The 18228-nt window shown below is 41.8% G+C and overlaps 1 protein-coding gene across 2 annotated transcripts; it reads right to left on the reverse strand.

Moving 5' to 3' along the window:
* Positions 1-483: 483 nt before the first annotated feature.
* Positions 484-17969, reverse strand: cnot1 (CCR4-NOT transcription complex, subunit 1). 2 transcript variants are annotated; one of them, XM_072435945.1, is made up of 49 exons: positions 17825-17969; positions 16432-16722; positions 16251-16358; positions 15982-16074; positions 15800-15868; positions 15670-15724; positions 14879-15082; positions 14624-14792; positions 14411-14537; positions 14205-14315; positions 11996-12166; positions 11788-11915; positions 11476-11716; positions 10701-10820; positions 10504-10626; positions 10269-10420; positions 10032-10182; positions 9754-9967; positions 9533-9658; positions 9114-9238; positions 8758-9044; positions 8614-8692; positions 8254-8499; positions 8038-8178; positions 7781-7960; positions 7587-7703; positions 7402-7512; positions 7236-7313; positions 6989-7166; positions 6754-6908; positions 6380-6676; positions 6164-6304; positions 5943-6047; positions 5747-5866; positions 4874-5068; positions 4650-4792; positions 4469-4577; positions 4222-4391; positions 3925-4156; positions 3596-3844; positions 3366-3529; positions 3180-3297; positions 3010-3111; positions 2750-2923; positions 2526-2675; positions 1911-2091; positions 1657-1789; positions 1455-1589; positions 484-1378 (listed from the first exon to the last, which is right to left on the reverse strand). In XM_072435945.1, the coding sequence occupies exons 2-49, from the start codon at positions 16531-16533 to the stop codon at positions 1300-1302; spliced, it is 7158 nt and encodes a 2385-aa protein (XP_072292046.1). In that variant the 5' UTR covers positions 16534-16722; positions 17825-17969; the 3' UTR covers positions 484-1299. The 2 variants fall into 2 exon arrangements, with proteins under 2 accessions (XP_072292046.1, XP_072292045.1); XM_072435944.1 differs by having other exon boundaries at positions 15982-16080.
* Between the last annotated feature and the right edge of the window lie 259 nt (positions 17970-18228).

The raw sequence follows: 18228 nt of genomic DNA on the forward strand, positions 1-18228 counted from the left end.
CCCCAGGTATGAGAAAAGTGTTCAGATCAGACTTTGAAAAAAAAAAAACCTGCTGCATCACTATAATCCAGAATAACAAAAACATTGGAAAGTTGTTGCTGTAATTACATGTTTTGATTCTCCACCATTATTGCAACAAAAAAAACAGAACAAGCCTCACGAGTTTCAATGCTGAAATCCAGGCGACTTAAACCTTTGCACGGTCTCAGCTCCGAGTGGTCACGACCTAAAGCCCAGCTCCTGCACCAATCATGAATCAGTGCTAGTGCAGCCTCTGCAGCTCGGGGCAAATTCTGGAGGTTCTGAGCGAAACATGAGACATGGCTTCCATCTGCAGGTTAAGACTCTGGCATCACAAGTTCAGTTGTGATTGTAGTTCTTGTAGTTTTTAAACGTTAACACTTATTCAACAAAAGGCACTGGATGGTGTTACACTACACAGATGAGTCATAAGAGTTAATCAAACTGCATTGTGTTTTGCAGTGCTTTATTTCCTGTATGTACGCATACTGCAATTAAGTAGCAAGAACTAAAGGCAAACTAGAAAGGACTACAAAATACAACACATTGACCAATACATTTACAAAACATTCAAAATGTTACAAAATGGGCTGTATTGGTCCTATTGTTCTTCAATTTGGATATTTGTACAAATTGTCAAGATACGATGCCACCATTTTCACTTTTGCACAATTTTACAATGCCAGGGAAGAGATGGTTAGAGCCGTTTTCAAAGGCCATCCCAGCAGTAAATGCTTCACCGACACATGACACACCTGGAATAGTCCCCACCCTCTTAGGAGACTAGCACATCTTCCTGTCTCAATCAGGGATAAAAAAAAAAAAGATTTAAATAAAAAGTAGCAGGCAGCTTTTTAAACTTCAATCATCTACTGTTCAGCCTCTGAATGCAAACAAAAAGTCAGAAGATCTTTGTGGGAGGGGAGCAAACCAAGGACTTTGGTAGTGAATGTCAGGTTGCATGTAGTCAACGTGTTTAATGGTCTCCACAGATCTACTCTCCAGTTCTCCCTTTTTCCAATATTTACATCAAAGCATCAAAAGTATATTAAACACCATGTCCAAATGTGCTACATGTCAAGCAGCCCCAGAATACACGAGGAAAAAAAACAAAAAACTTCAGATCGGCACGCAGTAGTCCTCTCATCCCCGTTTGAATGACTGGTGAGCAGTTTATCCAATGCCAACAGTAAAGAGGCAGGTGTGTACGTGTGTGGTAAGGAATAGGCCAAGGCTGCTGCATCTCTCCCGAGGGCTACAGTCGGGCTGGGGCGCAGGCTAGCTGGCACCAGTTCCCTCCATCACTTGCTGAGCCTGCTTCTGTCCCATGCAGCACTGGGCTACTGACTGGAACAGCCTGAAAGATCCAGACAGTGTTTTAGGAGATGTTCATTTATTTCAGTCAATAATCTTTGTGCGGTTGAAGCACATACTTTTCAATCTCAGGGGCACAGTGCACAAAGTCGTGGCTCCAGAACTTGAAGGCAGGGTTCTTGATCAGTTCAATGAAGGTGATGAGAAGACCCCATGGATGGGGTCTGTTCACAATCAGCCTCTCAAGCAGAACCCTAGGAACAAAATCACATTGTTCAACAAATGCTTTTTATACCAACAAAGCGCGAAAGAGTGTCGCACCTGGTAATTTGCTCCTGAATTGCTTCGGTATTTGCTTCAGCGAAGAGATAAAGCATGGTGCAGCTGAAATAGTGAGTGTGGCTGTTGGGGTAGCGCAGCTGATTAGCAATTGCATTCAGGAACAAGTATCGGCCTGCAAAAAAGAAAAAGGTTCTGGTTAAAAGGTGGTGTTTTACTAACAATCCAAACTACAATTATAAGTAAAAGATGGGATTTGTTTAAATTGTTTTATTGTGCAAATTATGCCATCTCACCCTCTGTATCCAGGTCCACAGCCAGGTTCTGAAAGATGTCCATGTGTGCAGAGTGAGTGATTGTGCTCATGGAGGGAGTGCTGCCCTTGTTGTGGATGTGAGCAATCGCCTGAGTGCCCACATACAACACCAACGCATTTATCAACTGGATGTTGTAGCGGTTTCCTGGCTCATTGGACACCTGGAAAATAAAAAGTAAGGTATACTCATTATCCCTATAGGCAAAGCGTCTTTTGCATTTGACCTATTCTTTTATGTTGCTAAGGCCCAGGCCCATCCCTGGCTCGGGAGTCAAACCATGACCTTCTTGCTGTGAGGGGAGAGTGCTGCCACCAATTTGCAGTCCTTTCCTGATATGCACTATTGTGCCACATACAAATAAATGATGCACTCTCGATTATTCTACCATCTAGTATGAATTTGAGAAATCATTCATGTGGGGTCGCACACATCGATAGGACACCTGCACGAAGCGGTGTTCACTTCTGGAGTATTAACTCGTGCCACCGTGATTTGCAGTTAAAATACAAATCTGGTGTACAGGTAGACAGGTCTACTTTGTGCACCTTATTTTTTAAGATGCGTGAGGAAGATATATCCATCAACTTAACTAACCTGCAGGTTGCTGCGCAGCTCAGACAAGAAAGTGACTGGTGAGCGTGTTTTCAAATACGAATCCAAATCCTTCTTGAACTGCGAAGGCATGACGCCTGTGAAGTTGGTGAGGATTCGAGGAGCAATATTGATCTCACTCAGCATATCCACCTGCCACAGAAAAGTACAGTTTAGTTTACTTCTTACTAGACCAAAAAAGGGCGATCTGAAGAGTGTGTACTGACCTTGAGATTGGGTGTGAAAGGATCAGGGAGCCTCATGTTGCGTGGAAAGGCACTGAGTATGAGGTTGCGGAGTTGAATGCAGTTGGGTGGGATGACATCACAGAAGCCATAATGGTAGTCGCACAGAAACTCTGGGAAGTCATGCAGCAGGACCAGAAGGACTCGAAGGGTTCCCTAAACAAGACAATTGTACATCATCATGATTTGAACAATAGCGCTGAATGCTATTAGAGCACCAGTGTCTTTAAAGCCCAACACACCTTGTACAGGATTTGCATAGGTTTGTTGAGCTCAACATTTCTCAAGAATGGGGCCAAATACTTGAAGAGATCAATCAGCAACTGTGCATACATCGGCCAGCCCTGCAACACACACAAAGCAAATGTTAAAATGAGCTGAGGAGAGCGATGCATTGCACAGTTTGACATACCTTCTGCTGTGGTGTATGCGCAAGCATCCGTGCAATAAAAATGCGATGGGAGATGAGTTCCAGCCAGGCATACACAAAGCCTGGAGCTTTGGTAGGTCTCAAGATGTGGAAAGTATTGCTGCAAAGAACAGTGAACATTAGTGGAAATCTAACACAGTAGCCCAGCAGACGCCAAAGAATACTTACCAGAAGGCAGTCAGTGTTTGAAAGTTGATGGTCTCTAACACATGTTCAGGAGCATTGAGCTCCAGCAGCAGCATGATGAAAATGCGGTGGTATGGCAGCTGCTGGAATTCAGTCTGACGCACATCATGGTCCTGGATCAACACTCCAACGACAATTCCTAGCACCTGGAGACATAATAAGCAGTTAGTGCATGTATTTTTCCCAGTTACCCTTTAATTCCATTTCCATACCTTGTTGAGGAGGTTGATTTTAGTAACGGTGTTTGTTGCTTCTCCAGAGTGTTTGACCAGAAGAGCTATGAGCCGCACAAATGCATCCAGGTTATGGTAACACTTTGCACGGATGATTGCTGCACTGGCTGCTGGGTTGTGCTGCTGTTCAGCCTGTGCCCGGTAGCTTATCTCAACACACATTTCGGTACACAGCCGGAAGAACCTTGTGATCAAGTCATCAGTCTTCAGGATACCCTGCTGGTGCATCTGTAAAAAGACAAAATGCTTACTAAAGTTTTCACTATTCAGCTTCTATTAAAAAAAAAAAAAAGGGTTAGATTAGCTACCTGGCCAACAAATGCAGAAAAGGCTTTGGTACTGTCCCGCCCAGCAGCAGCTGAGTGGTACAAATTAACCCACTCTCTCAGTAGGTACTCTGCTTTCTCCCTCAGGCCTGGGGGATCATCGTACTCTGAAGCCTGGGAAATCCCAGAGTGCATCATGAAGTTTGGTCCACCGTGGGCTCGATCAATCATTGCTTCATAGTTAGATCGAACGACATCCATCAGCTGTGGAAGTCTGACAAAGAAAATATGATAATAGATAAGACGTTTGCTAAACCCCCCAAAAAAGTCACTCTTTACCCTTCAGGTGCATTGGCCCGTGAGTGCGCACAAATCCTCATTAAAGTCTCGATGGTGTGGAAGAGGTCAGCCTCTGTGACATGGCTCACACTACGTTCATCTACCAGCAGCAGCTTCACCAACTGCATTGCAAAAGCAACTGCCATGTAGTGCATTCCATTCTCCATTGACTGAAAAAGGGGCATTTGTCAATATTTGGTGATAAACAACAAAGGAAAAAGGGTGATAGATGAAAAAGAGATGGCACCTGTGCCAGATGTAAGTCATACTGTTGCATATTCACAAGATGGTTTCTTATCAGAAGTTCAACTGCTTCTACATTGTACTTGTACTCATCTCTGCATTCAATAAGACACCTGTGAACAGAAGCCAGACAGGTTTAAAGGCTTCATATAAGGGAGTGGCATAAAGCACTGAGCCTTTGTTACCTGGTGATCTGCTTGTTGCACCACTGTGGTCCATAAGCACGTCCGTCCTGCAGGGCCTTAAGCACGAGCAGGTGGCACTCTCTGTAGCGCAGCAATAAATCAGCGTCTGCACCACTGGTAGCGTCTAAAAGTCCCTCCACAGCCTGCAGCATGGAATTGGATAAGTCCCAATGCTTCACATGATAAATTGTTTATGATCTTTACAGAAAAAGTCAAAGGTATACCTTCTGAAGGAGGCCAAGTGCAGCAATGCCATCTCTTGAGTTTCTTGCCAACGCTACAGCCTCAAGCAAGCTGCGCAGTGCCTGAGTTAATGGGTTCATAGCGAGTGCTGGAGGGATGGCATGAAGATGCTGCTCCAAATCTGCCATGCACTTATCATAGATTTGAGCAACATCGTCTGTAGCCCATGCCTGTTGCTGAAAAAAACAAAAAACACACAAACTTTATAATGCAGTATAAAAGGTACAGCGATGCAAATACTATGGAGGTATTCTATTCGTCGCTTAACAAGTCCAGGCTTATCCCAAAATCCAGCTTAGAATAGAAGAGCTGGAGGATTCTGTGCATGTTTTGGTTTGATGGAGGAAACTAGTGCATGAGGCACGCTTTTGAGTGAAATGATTAGAGGATACATACTAAGGTGAATATATCAGCATCACTAATAGTGCTTATCGGAGATTGTTAAATTGAAAGATTTTTTTTAGATTCACACCAACAAAATTGTGTTTTTTTAAAAGTATTTGTGTAACATATTGTTCTCAAATTTACATAAGAATTTTAAAAAATATATCCTGCTCCTATGTGTGTCACCATTTAAAGATCTGAGAATGAAGTATATAGAGTGTAGGGGAAATGGGAGGCATTTTTGGAGAGGAATGCAGTAGAATAAAGATGACTGCATGAATCACTCTAAATACAACTTTGAGTGGGTTAATACTGCTTAAACCATGAACACCCCAAAACAGTGCCAATTCTGATTAGACACTTGGTGTAATTGAATTAGGCATTTGAAAGCCCAGTTTGTTGGAAAAAAATCTTGCTTAGAAAGGAATATCCCCTATGTAGAGTATGAACTAGAATAATTAAACACAAACCTTCATTGGCTGAGCCAAGAAGCCAGTGGGCTGAGAGAGATCATTACTGGGTAAGAAACCTGGAACATTCCTGGCAAACTCTTCATAAACAGCCAGTTGTTTGGGATCCACTCCACCAACCTACATAAGACAAAGTTCTGTTTATTTATCAAATTACTTGCAATCACGATGAAATAATGGTGTGATAACTAACTACCTTGAGTCTGATCTGTTCAGGCATGCGTTCAGCCTGGTAGGTTAAAACAACAGGATCACAGTAGCGCCGCCCTTCTTGGCGCGCATGTTTCCTTAGCTCAAACTCCTGAAAAGCCGCCACAAATGTTAGCGTTGCTTACAACCGTAGAAATGTTTGGGTACAAGTAAAAAGTTTGGATGCAATTCTACGTTCAAGAAGTGATGTTTTCATTTATTTCCTACCGTGGCTAGTCTCTTGTCCATCTCAGGGCCAGCTTTCTCCACAGCGGTTTTTTGAATGAAGCAACAGGCTAGTTCACAGTTGTCCTGAGCAATCCTTGCAGCAGCTTCTTCCATCATTTCTCTCTGTTGAGGGGTTGGTGCCTGAAAAATAGAGACTTAATGATAAGTAGCAGTCTTTAGTGTAGTCCTGCTTTTTGCAGATTTTTTTCTACTTGCCCTGAGTCCAGCAGCAAAGTTGTTCTTTAGGTTGGTTGCAATGCTCATGAGCAAAGGCTCGCGGCAGGTTATCATGGCCATGCCTGCAGTCAGGTTTCTCATCATGTGGTGAGCGGCTACACGCATGCGGGACTCCTCAGAATCCAAGGCAAAATCCTTCCTGATGATCTGCTCACAGGTTGTCATGGCTATTTTGATGGACCTATCAACCACGGGATGAACCAACTCCTGGACAGCGCGTTCGACTGACTGACGAACACACTGCTTGAGCTGAGGGTGGGCTTGTAAGAGGGGAATCTGGACATGTATAACAACAATAAATACATCAATACTTTAATGCCATGCATTAACATATTAGGAGGTATTCCACTTACATTGGCATTTATGTTTATGTGTGGGGACAAGCCAGCCAAAGCATACACATTGATGTCATGGTAACTGAACTGCGGTGTTGGAGGCCCCGTGGTTGTGCAGGGTGTGGTGGTGGCAGCTGGGGTTGAGGGTGGCGCTGCAAATGGAACAAAGTCCCCTGTGGATCACAAAATTTGATACAATTATTAGGACTAGTTTACTAGTTTTTACTAATAAAAACATTTTAAGTTGACTCACCTGTGCTTGATACAGGGAGCAGCTCCTCTGGAGGTTTTGCCTCCTTCTTTGGTGCAGAAAGTTGTTCCTCCAAATTCTTTAGTTTGTCTTTATCTTTCAGCAAGTTTCCTGGCTTTAGATCATTGATGTCTAATGACAGATTCTTACACAGAACTTCAATTTCAAATTTGAGGTTTAGCTGCAGATTAGGGAAAAAAGTGTTGACAAATCAATGCGAAACAAGAAAACAGTTCTAATATAAACCAACCTTGAGATCATGTTCCTGGTGCAGCTCAGCAAGCACATTCATGATGGCCATGGTCCAGGGATTTTGGGGCCTAAAAACCTACAATACACAAACATTTACACTTGACATTTAGATGGTGCTTTTACTCAGCCCAAAAGTTGTATTAAAATGTATTCATCCTGCTTACCATACTTCTAAGACTGGATTCCAAAACTTTAGCCACAAATGGAACCACATAAAGCAACTCCTGTTGGCCTTTCACATAGGCTTCCAGTAGAAGAGATTTTAGTTCCAAATCCTGGAGTGGAAGGAATATTTCAAGGGAGGAAACAACAGGGGGGGAAAAGACAAAAAAAAAAAAAGACTACTTACAGTATAGAGTATGGGTTTGTTTTTGGCCAACGTAATCATTCCTAGCCAGTGACCCAAGTTCTTGAGCAGTGAGCGGTCTGAAAAATTGGCCGCTGCCTTATCAGAAGTCAAAAGAACCTGACAAAAATAGAAAAAGTGATGATGTATGGCATTGTATGTTTTATAAGACGAATTACAGAAATGGCGATCTTTACCTTTATATTCCGATAGGTTTCAGTAAGAACCATCTTCACAAACTCTGGGTTCTTCAGTGTGTCAAGAAAGTTTGAGTAAAGGCTGTGAAAATTGGGCTCAATACTGACCCGCTTCATCACCAGATACTGTGAAACCCAGGGCATAAACTCTTCCTTTACCGTCTCCTTTAACTCCTCAACCTGAAATGCGCAGAATTGAAATAAGTCACTTCAGTGTTTATTGAGCAGAATTCTGTTTCCATATGTTTAGTGCTCACCTTTTGGGTCATGTTCGACTGTGAAAGGTTGTTGAAAATAAATGCAATCTTTTCCTGTATATTCTCTGGAGGTTCTACAATCCTTTCATTCTGGTCAGTGGCCACAAGGAGGGTGTCAATGTTTGTAGTGTTTATGGAGGGCTGAAAAGAAAAGAATACGCTATAAGCCAAGCAAGAACACATAGAACATGCATGTCAAGTGTGTGCAGAACTTACAGGAACATCTTTTTTGAAGCTGCTAGGCGTTGGTCTTGTGATGGTTGTGGTCTTGGCTACTGTGGTGGTAGTGGTGGTAGTAGTAACCAGTGTGCTAGTTTGGCCAGGTTGAGGAACTTTGGGGGCCCCAGGTGGTTGGGGCTGAGTCTGCGCTTGCACCTGGGCGAGGGCCAAACTGCCAGGAGTCGTGATGGAGCCCTGCATCTTCACTGGAGGGTCCCGTGACTGTTGACCATACTCGATATACTGCACACACAGGATATGAAAAAGACAAAAGCATAATTACTAATTGTATAAGTAAATCATGTAAATAACTTGAGACTAATTATGTGTCAAATCAATAAACTGAAAATTTGATACCTCTTGTAAATGATGGGGGAATTGCAAGAAGTGTGCAATAGATGCTAGATGTTGACAATATTGAGGATAGTCCTTTAATCTGCAAATGTTCTCTCATTAGTATGAAAATCCAGTTCAAAGTTACATCTGAAGTAATATTCTTACCTGTTTTTGAACCGATCTAAAGCTGCAATTCCAAAATAATACATTTTTGATCCAAAAGGTTTCCTTAAGGCTTCAAGAACATATCGCAGTGCCAACCCCAGGGCCATGTAAGTGACCAGCCCCTTCTCAATAATGCCACCAAAAAGACAAGCAGTTATGTGTAATTCCTTGTCTGGGTACTGCGGGAAGAAGCGGTATTCCTCAAACAAATTACGTAGCATACAATTGAACACTTCTCGTTCTCGTTTGACGGTTGAATCTTTGAATCTTTGCAACATCTCCAACACCTGTTAAGACATAACTCATGAATGTCAACTATTTTTTCTTCTTATATAAAAAAATAAATATATACATACCTCATCCACAGACATAGTAGGGTGAGGTGGGTGGTTGTAGATGCGCTGGAAGTAGCTATTTGCTTCATCGTCTATTTCCTTACTAAAGTGCTGGTTTGCCTCAGGCCACACCTGAGAAAGGTCAGCTGAACAGAACACAAAACAAAATCAGACCGCCGTGATCAAAAAGTATCAACAAATTTAACATTATCATGCATTGCATGTGCACAAAGTTAAGTGAGGTTGTCAGCAAAAGCAGACGTGAATGGAAGACTGACCTGCATTTCCTCACAAAATCTACAACTACTGAGATTTCTTGAGAACCTGATTTGTCATTTTTCATGAAAAGATTTAATTTGTGAGAAAATGCAATCGTGAGCAGCGCTGGGCAGGCTCTCAGTCACACCACGACTACCTCCACTTACAGGCCTTGACCGTACTCTGCTGAAACGTTGGTGGATTCAGGCCTGGTGTGCTCATCTTTCTGGTACTGAAGGGATCAGTGCCAACAGTTGGCATCCCCAAACTGGAGCCTATGCCAGAGCCAATGCCTGAGCCCAGAGGACCTAGCAAAGGAAAGTAAGATTCAATGTATATACATATTTTTAATGGCCAAGAAGGTGAAAGTTTTGGAAAGGTTTAAAAATAAAAAGCATTGTACCAGAATCCATGCCAGGAAGCTGTGATGACAGACTGCCAATACCACCAAATGGGGTACTTGGGTTGGCACTGGACAGTGGTGGGAACGCCTTTGCAGGAGACTGGGGGTTACTAAATGCTGAACTTAATGAGGTGGGGAAACCTTGCATGCTCTGAGTGTGAGATGGGGCTGTGCCACCCAAGTTGAGGGATCCCATCCCAGACAAAGGATCCACCTACGTAAAGGAACAGTGTTACAAAAAGGATGTATATGTAGTAATATTATGAATGTATAACTACCTGAACAGGAGAGATGGCATCGAGACTGCTGGTGCTTGGGGCACGGCCTTTGGGCATTACCCCAGGAGGCGGCTGTCTGGGTTTATTCATGACATTGCTACAATTTGCAACCATGGTCAGTATCGTCTCAGATAATTCTTGAGACACATTCCTGAAAATTAAAAATAAAATGTTACCCTGCAGATGCCAACAATTTAAGTGCTTCAAAACAGTTTAAATAAAAAAGAGGGATTTTACCCTGCACAGGACTGTAGACATGCCAACATGGTAGCCAATGTCTCAGGGGGTAACTGGGCGCTTTTTGGTTGATCCTTATCTGGAGCAAGACCACCCATAATGGAAGGGCAACGCCTTTTAAGGAATGTAACACATGCCTGGATAAAAGGTTCCTGAAACATAAATCAATAATTAAATGAAAATATGAAAACAACAAAACGGACAGCAATGCAATTTAATCAATAGTAGCATTTACCCCATGTTCTCTGATCTTGTCTGTCAACCATTTATCAAGTTTGAGGTATTCACGGCGAGAGGCAAGTGCAGCCAGGTCAATAACAAAGGCAAATGGAGTACCATTCAGCAGCATTGATAGAGACTGGGGGGAAACAAGACCATTATGCAAAGATTGTATTTTTTTAAAAGTTCACAATACAACAGTTTGTACTAAACCTTCAAGTCTTGAGCCACATCCAGGATACGGGACAGCTTTGCCTGGTCATACTGCTCCCCTCTCATGTACCACTCTGCCATTGAATGCATGATGAGCTGTCGGATGGAAGGAGACTGTCCCTGGAAAAAAATTATGTTTAATTGCACTCACTTTTGTAGTGAGATCACCCACTAAAGAAAACAAAATTTACCGGTAAACACATTTTCAAGTGATCAATACAGCGTTAAAGGTGGTATGGACGTTTTTTTTCAGCAAATTTTTTTATCATATTTCCTCGTGTCGTGGATAAATCATTTGTCCTGCCACGTATCAATCATAAAACGCACCTATCGCTCACCTGCAGCCGCGTCAGGCTCGTCCCCACGTTTCCGCGTGCCCAAGCGCATGGATCTATCATAATATAGATCCCTCAGTGTACGAGGCAAAATGAAGACTGAGAAAGACGGTTCGAGTTGACGCAGAAGTGGACAGAAATCTACGGGAGACGAGAGATGCGCTCCGTTGCGCTAATAAACAAACGCACGTGTGTGTCGTATCAGTCCGCCTGCGTTCTCAAATCGCCGAAAAATCGTCCATACCGCCTTTAAGTCTAACTTGAGTAACATGTTAATAGTTGAACGTTTGTATTAAGATTCTGTCATCAATGTCCTTATTTGCCTTTTTTTTTTTTCTCTAGCCATCGGAGTATATTCACGATTCCTTTTCTGCAACATCAGAAGGAATGCTAATCACCTGAAAAATATAAATTCATAACACACTGATGTTAACACTTACTTGTCCGTGCCAGGCATAATGTAGAATTATGGCAGAGTTGGGGTGATTGCCTAAAAAGATGGGCATCAGTGTTGAGATGAGCTCATGCCGCAGTTGATGCCAAGACGTAGAGATCTGCAGCAGCGCCAGCACCAGCATGTCTGGACAGTGCTTGATTGGGAAGGTAAACAGCTGCTTCACCTGCTCATAGTGACCCACTTCAGAGAGTCTGAGAAGACTTTCTACAAGGTCAAGACTTTTCCTGCAAAAAATATGACATTTGTACATACTGTTCCATTGAATAGAACAAATGTTATTAAGTACGATATATACCAGGTAGCTATTTCCCTATTGTCATCTTCTGGTGGTGCCTTAAGGATGTCAATGGCCACTGTGTGGCAGGGGTAATCCGCAAAGCAGAACACTTCAGGGCTCATCAGGGAGTGTTGTATGAAGGACAACTGTAGGAATACATTTGATGCTGGGTAAGTAAACAGCTTTTGGAAACCTGTTGCTCTATATATAAAAAAGCAGCATTTACCTGTCCCTCGGCATGTTTCCATGGCCGATAGATGAGATCAACAGGGAAGACCTCAAGGCCCAATCCCCTCTGAATGCCATACACCACAATATGGAGGCCTTTACTATCACGGATTGCAAAACCTGGGTGGTCCAGTTCGTATGTCACCTCTTTGAAGTTTAGGTTGGGATTCTTAAGAGGGAAAACAAGAAGTATGTATTAGGCTTGTCTAAAGTATTTATACCCAAACAATAACTGATACTAAAACTATCAAAACCAAAACACACATTTGAAGTATCAATAGATTAACTTAAAATGGGACCTCTCCTGAATAATTTTAGAATGATCTTGAGATCACATGGTACTATTAAAGAAACATTCTTTGAAAAATTAATGCTATTGTCCATCAAGAAAAGTTTTAACATTTTAGTATGACAATGCTAAAAATCTAGAGGTTATGCACATGACGCCTAAACTTTTAATTGTATATGAAAGATTCAAATACTACTCGGGCATCAATGGAGAGTAGGACAGAGTACTGTACCAGTAGTACTTTAGGTTACACTTTTACCTAGACAGAGGATGATAATAATTAGGCAGAGTACAGTTGACAGTAGTTGTTTTATGTCAGTTTCATGCGTTTACACTGGGAAGAGCGAGGGACAGACCTGCTGACGGCTTGGGGCAAAGTGACTGCTCAGTGCAAGACAAAAGTGAGGCCACAGAACGCACAAGATCGAAAGAGGAGAGGGAGAGAAAGAGGGAGGTAAAAGGTAACGAGAAAAAAATAAAAGCGCAAGGAGGACAGGTTGTGCCAGAGCGTAATCCTTCCCAAAAACGTTTTATTCTTCACAAAGCCGTTTGTTGTTGATATGAGCCAAAGGAAAGGGACTTTGTCAAAGTCTCAATCCCCACCACAGAGTTACCATGGAGTAGCGATAGGCCAAACGAGTTGAAGCGACACATGTTGAGCTCTAAAAGGGACCTGTGTCGAGCCGTGTCACTTTAAGTCATGTTATCAACACGTCTACTGTGTCATTTACTATTGCTTATGTCAGAAGCGCTGCTGAAGCTGCAGCGCAAGGCTCCAGTCTGTCGCAGTCTATTTTGTAGTTCATTGGTGATAAACATTTGCTGGTTCCTCTGAGTGATAATTGTGATCTTTCAAAAGAATAAACTCTGCAAGCGCTATATTTCACTATCATTTTTCCATTAATTTTGAGTAACTTCTTATATTACAGCCTACTTTAATGTACAATAGGCTGTTTACTTGCTTTACTTACTATGATCGAGTTTCCTTCTCACCAACTTTTCTCTTTATTGATCATCAGAACGCATTCTGTGTTAATGTTTCTTCATGATCTTGGTGATTCACAAAAAGACTTAATAATTTGTGGTGCTGAGACATGGCTGAAGCTAGAGTAAACAATTTCCATTTCTGCATTTCAGTGTTCTCGCTGAGGGGTTTTGACATGGCGGGCCGCCATGCTGCGGCTGGTCACCGCCATGCTCAAAAGATACTGCCAGGTATTAGATAACCGTGCGAGCGCCACGGGCGCGTGAGCAAAAGGCACAGTGGCGCTCACACGGTGATCTGCAGCACGGTTTGTCCCACTGCCATCCTTCAACCTCAGCGAGAACACGGCATTTACTTCACTTCTCTGCACCTGTCGTGTTTTAACCTCTTTATAGCTCCAGCTAAGACATTTGAGTAGCGCAAATAAAATACTCCTTTAAGATATTCAGCCAATATCATTCAAAACGTCACAAAATCAACCTGTTTTATACTAGTAATGTTAGTGAAAAGCCCAATAAGTTCTAAAGTCGCATTTTTAGGCTGTGGTGTACATTTCTGTTTAAAAGTATTTTCAGACGGACAATTTAACACCAGTGTGAGAGTGCACATTATGAAACTTGAGTGTTTTCAGACATTCTTGGAGCCAAAATTGAAGTAATCTTGACAGTTAGCCAGATCCTGAACAGGTTTGGGTGCTTGTTACCGCGACAACTCTGCCAACTGAACGAAATGGAAATAAGGATTTGATGAGCCAAATGAGATTGCCAAATAAGCCAAGCTATGGCTTTATCGTGCTTCAGCTAAAGACCAAATGAAAACATGTTATTAGTTTTAATGGCACTGGCATAACAAATGTGCAAATGCAATCAGGGACATTAGGCTTTTGTTTCACAAGTGCATAACCTGAAGTGGCACAAATTTAAAACCACATACCACTTCTTTGACAACGTCAATGAGAACCTCAACATTCCATGTGTTGGACTGAGAGCTATCGCTCTTGTCTTTCCCATCACTCCAGATACCGCCTCCTGGAGCAGAGATTGACTGCAAAAAAGTGTACATTTAACCTCATTTAACATTTTTTTTTTTTTTGGGAAAATACATGTACAGTAAATAAAATTAAAAAGCCAGTAACTCACCTGTAATGGAATTCCATCAGTAAGACCAGAATGGGTACGGGCCATCATGCCCAAAACCCTGGCCACCTGACTTGCAGTCACTTCTCTTACCCCATACTGGAGGATTATGTTTCTGCAATCATCCACACTGGAAGACAACGCAAAGCAGGATATTGCAGTTTTTTAGACATTAAAACAGGCAGACATAAAAAGATGATTTCTCAAATAACCCACCTGGCACAAAAGACATAGCCCACTTCTTGCATAAATTCTGCAAGCGAACTTTCCATCATGGTCTTGGCTAACTCCCCCGAGTCTGGCAAGATTCTGTCCATGAGAATGTCCCGTTTTTCAGGGTATAACAGTGGTGCGAGCACCACAGGACAGCGCTCCTGGGGAAAATCTAAAACGACAATCAATATCAAATAAATAAAAGGCTTTTCCAGGCCTTTTTATTAAACGTAGAGTAACTGCAACCTGCAAGTATACCTCGGCAAAGAGTTTTGAGGAAGGCGTCAATTTGCTCTTGCCCTACTCCACTGGCTCCCTTCTGGCCAAACAGCAGATGGGAGAGCAGTAGGTGCAGGACCTCTATAGCAATGTCTTGGAAGCCACCTTCCTGGTTTCCTCCTAGATCTGAGTCAACGTATGATCGTAGAAGGTCGGGAAGTTTCTGCTTGATGAATTGTGCAGCTAAGAATGGAGATAAATAGAATATTAGAAAGGTGATCCCCTTTTTTTCTCCCCCATGAAGCATATGCCTTGTCATGTGTGATATATTGTATGTGTGTGATTCATAGGTTGTGAAATTTGCCGATTTATTTCTTCTTCTTCTAGATTTACCGTATTTTCTACATCTAATGGAAGCAGAAGGGCAAAGAAGCTAAAGCAGTAGTCATCTGCGATAACATACAACACAATATAACAGGCAACACAATTAAATTAATGTGATCATGTTAACAAAAAGGGAAAAGTTAAATATGTGAACTTCACTGCAACTTTACTTCAAATTCTGGTCTTGCAATGGATTTAAAAATATTGTTATTTTCAGTTATCAGCCAGCAAAGGAATCAGAATCCATTGTACCATTCCTCGCCATTACATATAAAGTATATTAAAAAATGTATCTATTGCTCAAGAAAGGTGCTACACATACATACGATCTAATTCGCAAACTATGCAGTTTATTATTTTGAAATGTAACATGTTGAATAATGCTTATGCTTGCAAGATATACACCTATTCAAGTGTTCAAAATAAAAAAGGTAAATAAAACTTACCAAAACCTCGAAGATCTGTGTTACTGGAGCTAAGTAAAGCAAGCCCAAAAATAACCTGAGAAAAAGAAAAATTATAACCATAATTCATTACATAAATGAATTTAGTTAGTATAGTTTTTAACAACAGTACCTCTTGAACCTTGCTGAGTTTGAGAACTTTACTCAGTTGAGTAAATAAATGGGCCGATGGCTTCAAACTCTGCGGGGGGAATTCAAAAGGTAGGGAATTGACAAAATTGAATTAAAAATACACAGTAAACAGAAGGAAAATCTATTCCAACAGAACCACAAAATTGTGATACTACTACTGACCTTCTGGTAGTGTAGGGGATTATCAATGGCGTAACACAAGGTTGAGATAAAGTTCGGCTTTGAGATCAGTGACACGCACTCCTGGATCAGAAACTGTGTCTTGGGCAAATTCAAAATCAAAGAAAGACGAGGGAGAAAAAATAGAAGCAGGTGAAGAACAGTGCCAGTAAATGTGGTTTTGAAATTATGCGAATTTTGTTCTGGTACACTTGTTGGGAGTACAAAAAAAAAATGTATAGTAAACCCACTGTATTAGACGTAGTCATTACCTGGTGAAAGTCCTTGCCACTGCTTTTACCATCGCCACTGAAATCCACATGTGAGAAGAGACAGCGTAAGAGATGCCTGTCTGCCTCGGGGCCGTGACGATTCACAATCTAAAAATGTATTAAGTTAGTGTCAAGAATATCAACATTAATAACCCAAGATAGACAGACATATTTCACTGACGTGCTGTATTTCCTGCTGGCTGGCTTTGTAGTTTTTCTTTGTTAAATTGTCCACCAGGTAGCTGATTTGAGACAAAGCCAGCGAGAGCGAATCAAGATTCATTGCTGGTTGGGGCGGAAGCAGGCGGCCGAGCACGGCGCAAAATCACCATTATTCCCCTTTGGTCACTTCAGTGATAGGTTAATTCTGCTCCCCCCCCCCAAAGGTTTGAAAAATATGTGGCTTCCAAATGGTCTCTTCGATCAGTTGGCCAGTTCTTCAAGTTCTTCAGTTTAATACCAGGTTCTGCATCTGGATGGAATGAGCAGAATATCAATTTATTATATAATGATTCAATACATAATAATAGCACTAATACAGCTACATCTGGAACAAGGCATTATGCAACTTGAGTATCTGTAAGGGCCTAAAAGTGAGCTTTGAAGGCCAATTATTGACACAAGCCAAACATGAATCACAATATTATACTAGTGGTAACCATTCAGCAATAATAAAATATTTGGGCATATGATGCCTTGCTGACATTCCGGAATCAAAATACTATTAATTTAATACACATTCCTGTGCTTATAGCTTTACATATAAACTAGCATCTTAAAAGATATGACCAATTGTATTTATTATTCAAACATTAAACACCACACTTATTGTCAGTTCCAAAATGGTGCATCTGTGGCCCAGGACAGTATCAATTGACACCATAAGCACACAACACCGTTTATTGGTTTTGCAAGTGTAATATTTTAATAAACATACACGATGTTTTGGTCCTCCTAAACATATTGCTTTAAGCAAGAATCGATCATCATGAAAAAAGCTCAATTGTTGCGAGGGCTAAAGCTAATATAGCTTAGCCACATGATATACTATCAAACTGATGTAGCATACAAAACAAAACGTTTAACTGGTTCTTGATATAATACTTATAGAAAATGTGTTTAGGTGGTATTTGTAGTTATTCCGCACGCAAACTACGCTCATGTGGCGGCCCAACGCAATAAGCTAACCACACCGAGGTTTGCTAAAGCTACCAGCGCGATGTGTTAGCATGAAGCTCGTTAGCGTTAGCTCTTTTCTATGAACACCGACTAGTTTATGGAACCGTTCGCGTCAAAGCAGGCAGCTAATCCACTCCGTTCCAGCAGCAGGATATTGAAATCATAAGACCCCATAGAGAACATTACCCACACCGCGCCCCACGTAGAATCCAAATATTAAAGTTACTTATTCTTGATGTGGCCAGAATGACAGCTGCTTTTCAGCAATTAGCCAGAGTCGCGATTTGCGGGCTAACGCGGCTGCTTTGGTTTCAAATCTACACGGTGATGGCGTCATGGAATGTAAAAACGTTACAACGCCAGATATGAACTAGCCAACGTGTTGAAAGTCTCACCGTGCATATGATGAAGTTAGTTAAACAGTCATTTCTTCTTGTTTCAATGAACCAACTTCATAAAATGAACGACGGCTGTGCTAGGGCTCAAAATGATTTTCAAAATAAAATGGCGACTGGCTCCAGCGCGTCCCCGGTGCGCGTTCACGACCGTGTGCACGCGTGCTGGAGCTGAAATCACGCGCACCCCACGGCAAAACGGGTTTTATTTAACATAGGCCTTACTATTTTTACTGGACGTTATTATAAGGCCGATAACTGTCATTGGACCGTGTTTCTTCACATAACCCAGACCGATGCGGAGGGCTACATGAAGCACAATCATCATGTTGCCATAACAAGCTGAAACTACGGAAGCCTTTCACCAGAAGCTTCGTCCTATGAACAAATGAAAAGAGTTGAGT

This window comes from Eucyclogobius newberryi, unplaced genomic scaffold, assembly GCF_026437365.1.
Source record: "Eucyclogobius newberryi isolate DKJ021-1_F unplaced genomic scaffold, fEucNew1.0.hap1 SCAF_7, whole genome shotgun sequence".
NCBI lineage: Eukaryota > Metazoa > Chordata > Actinopteri > Gobiiformes > Gobiidae > Eucyclogobius > Eucyclogobius newberryi.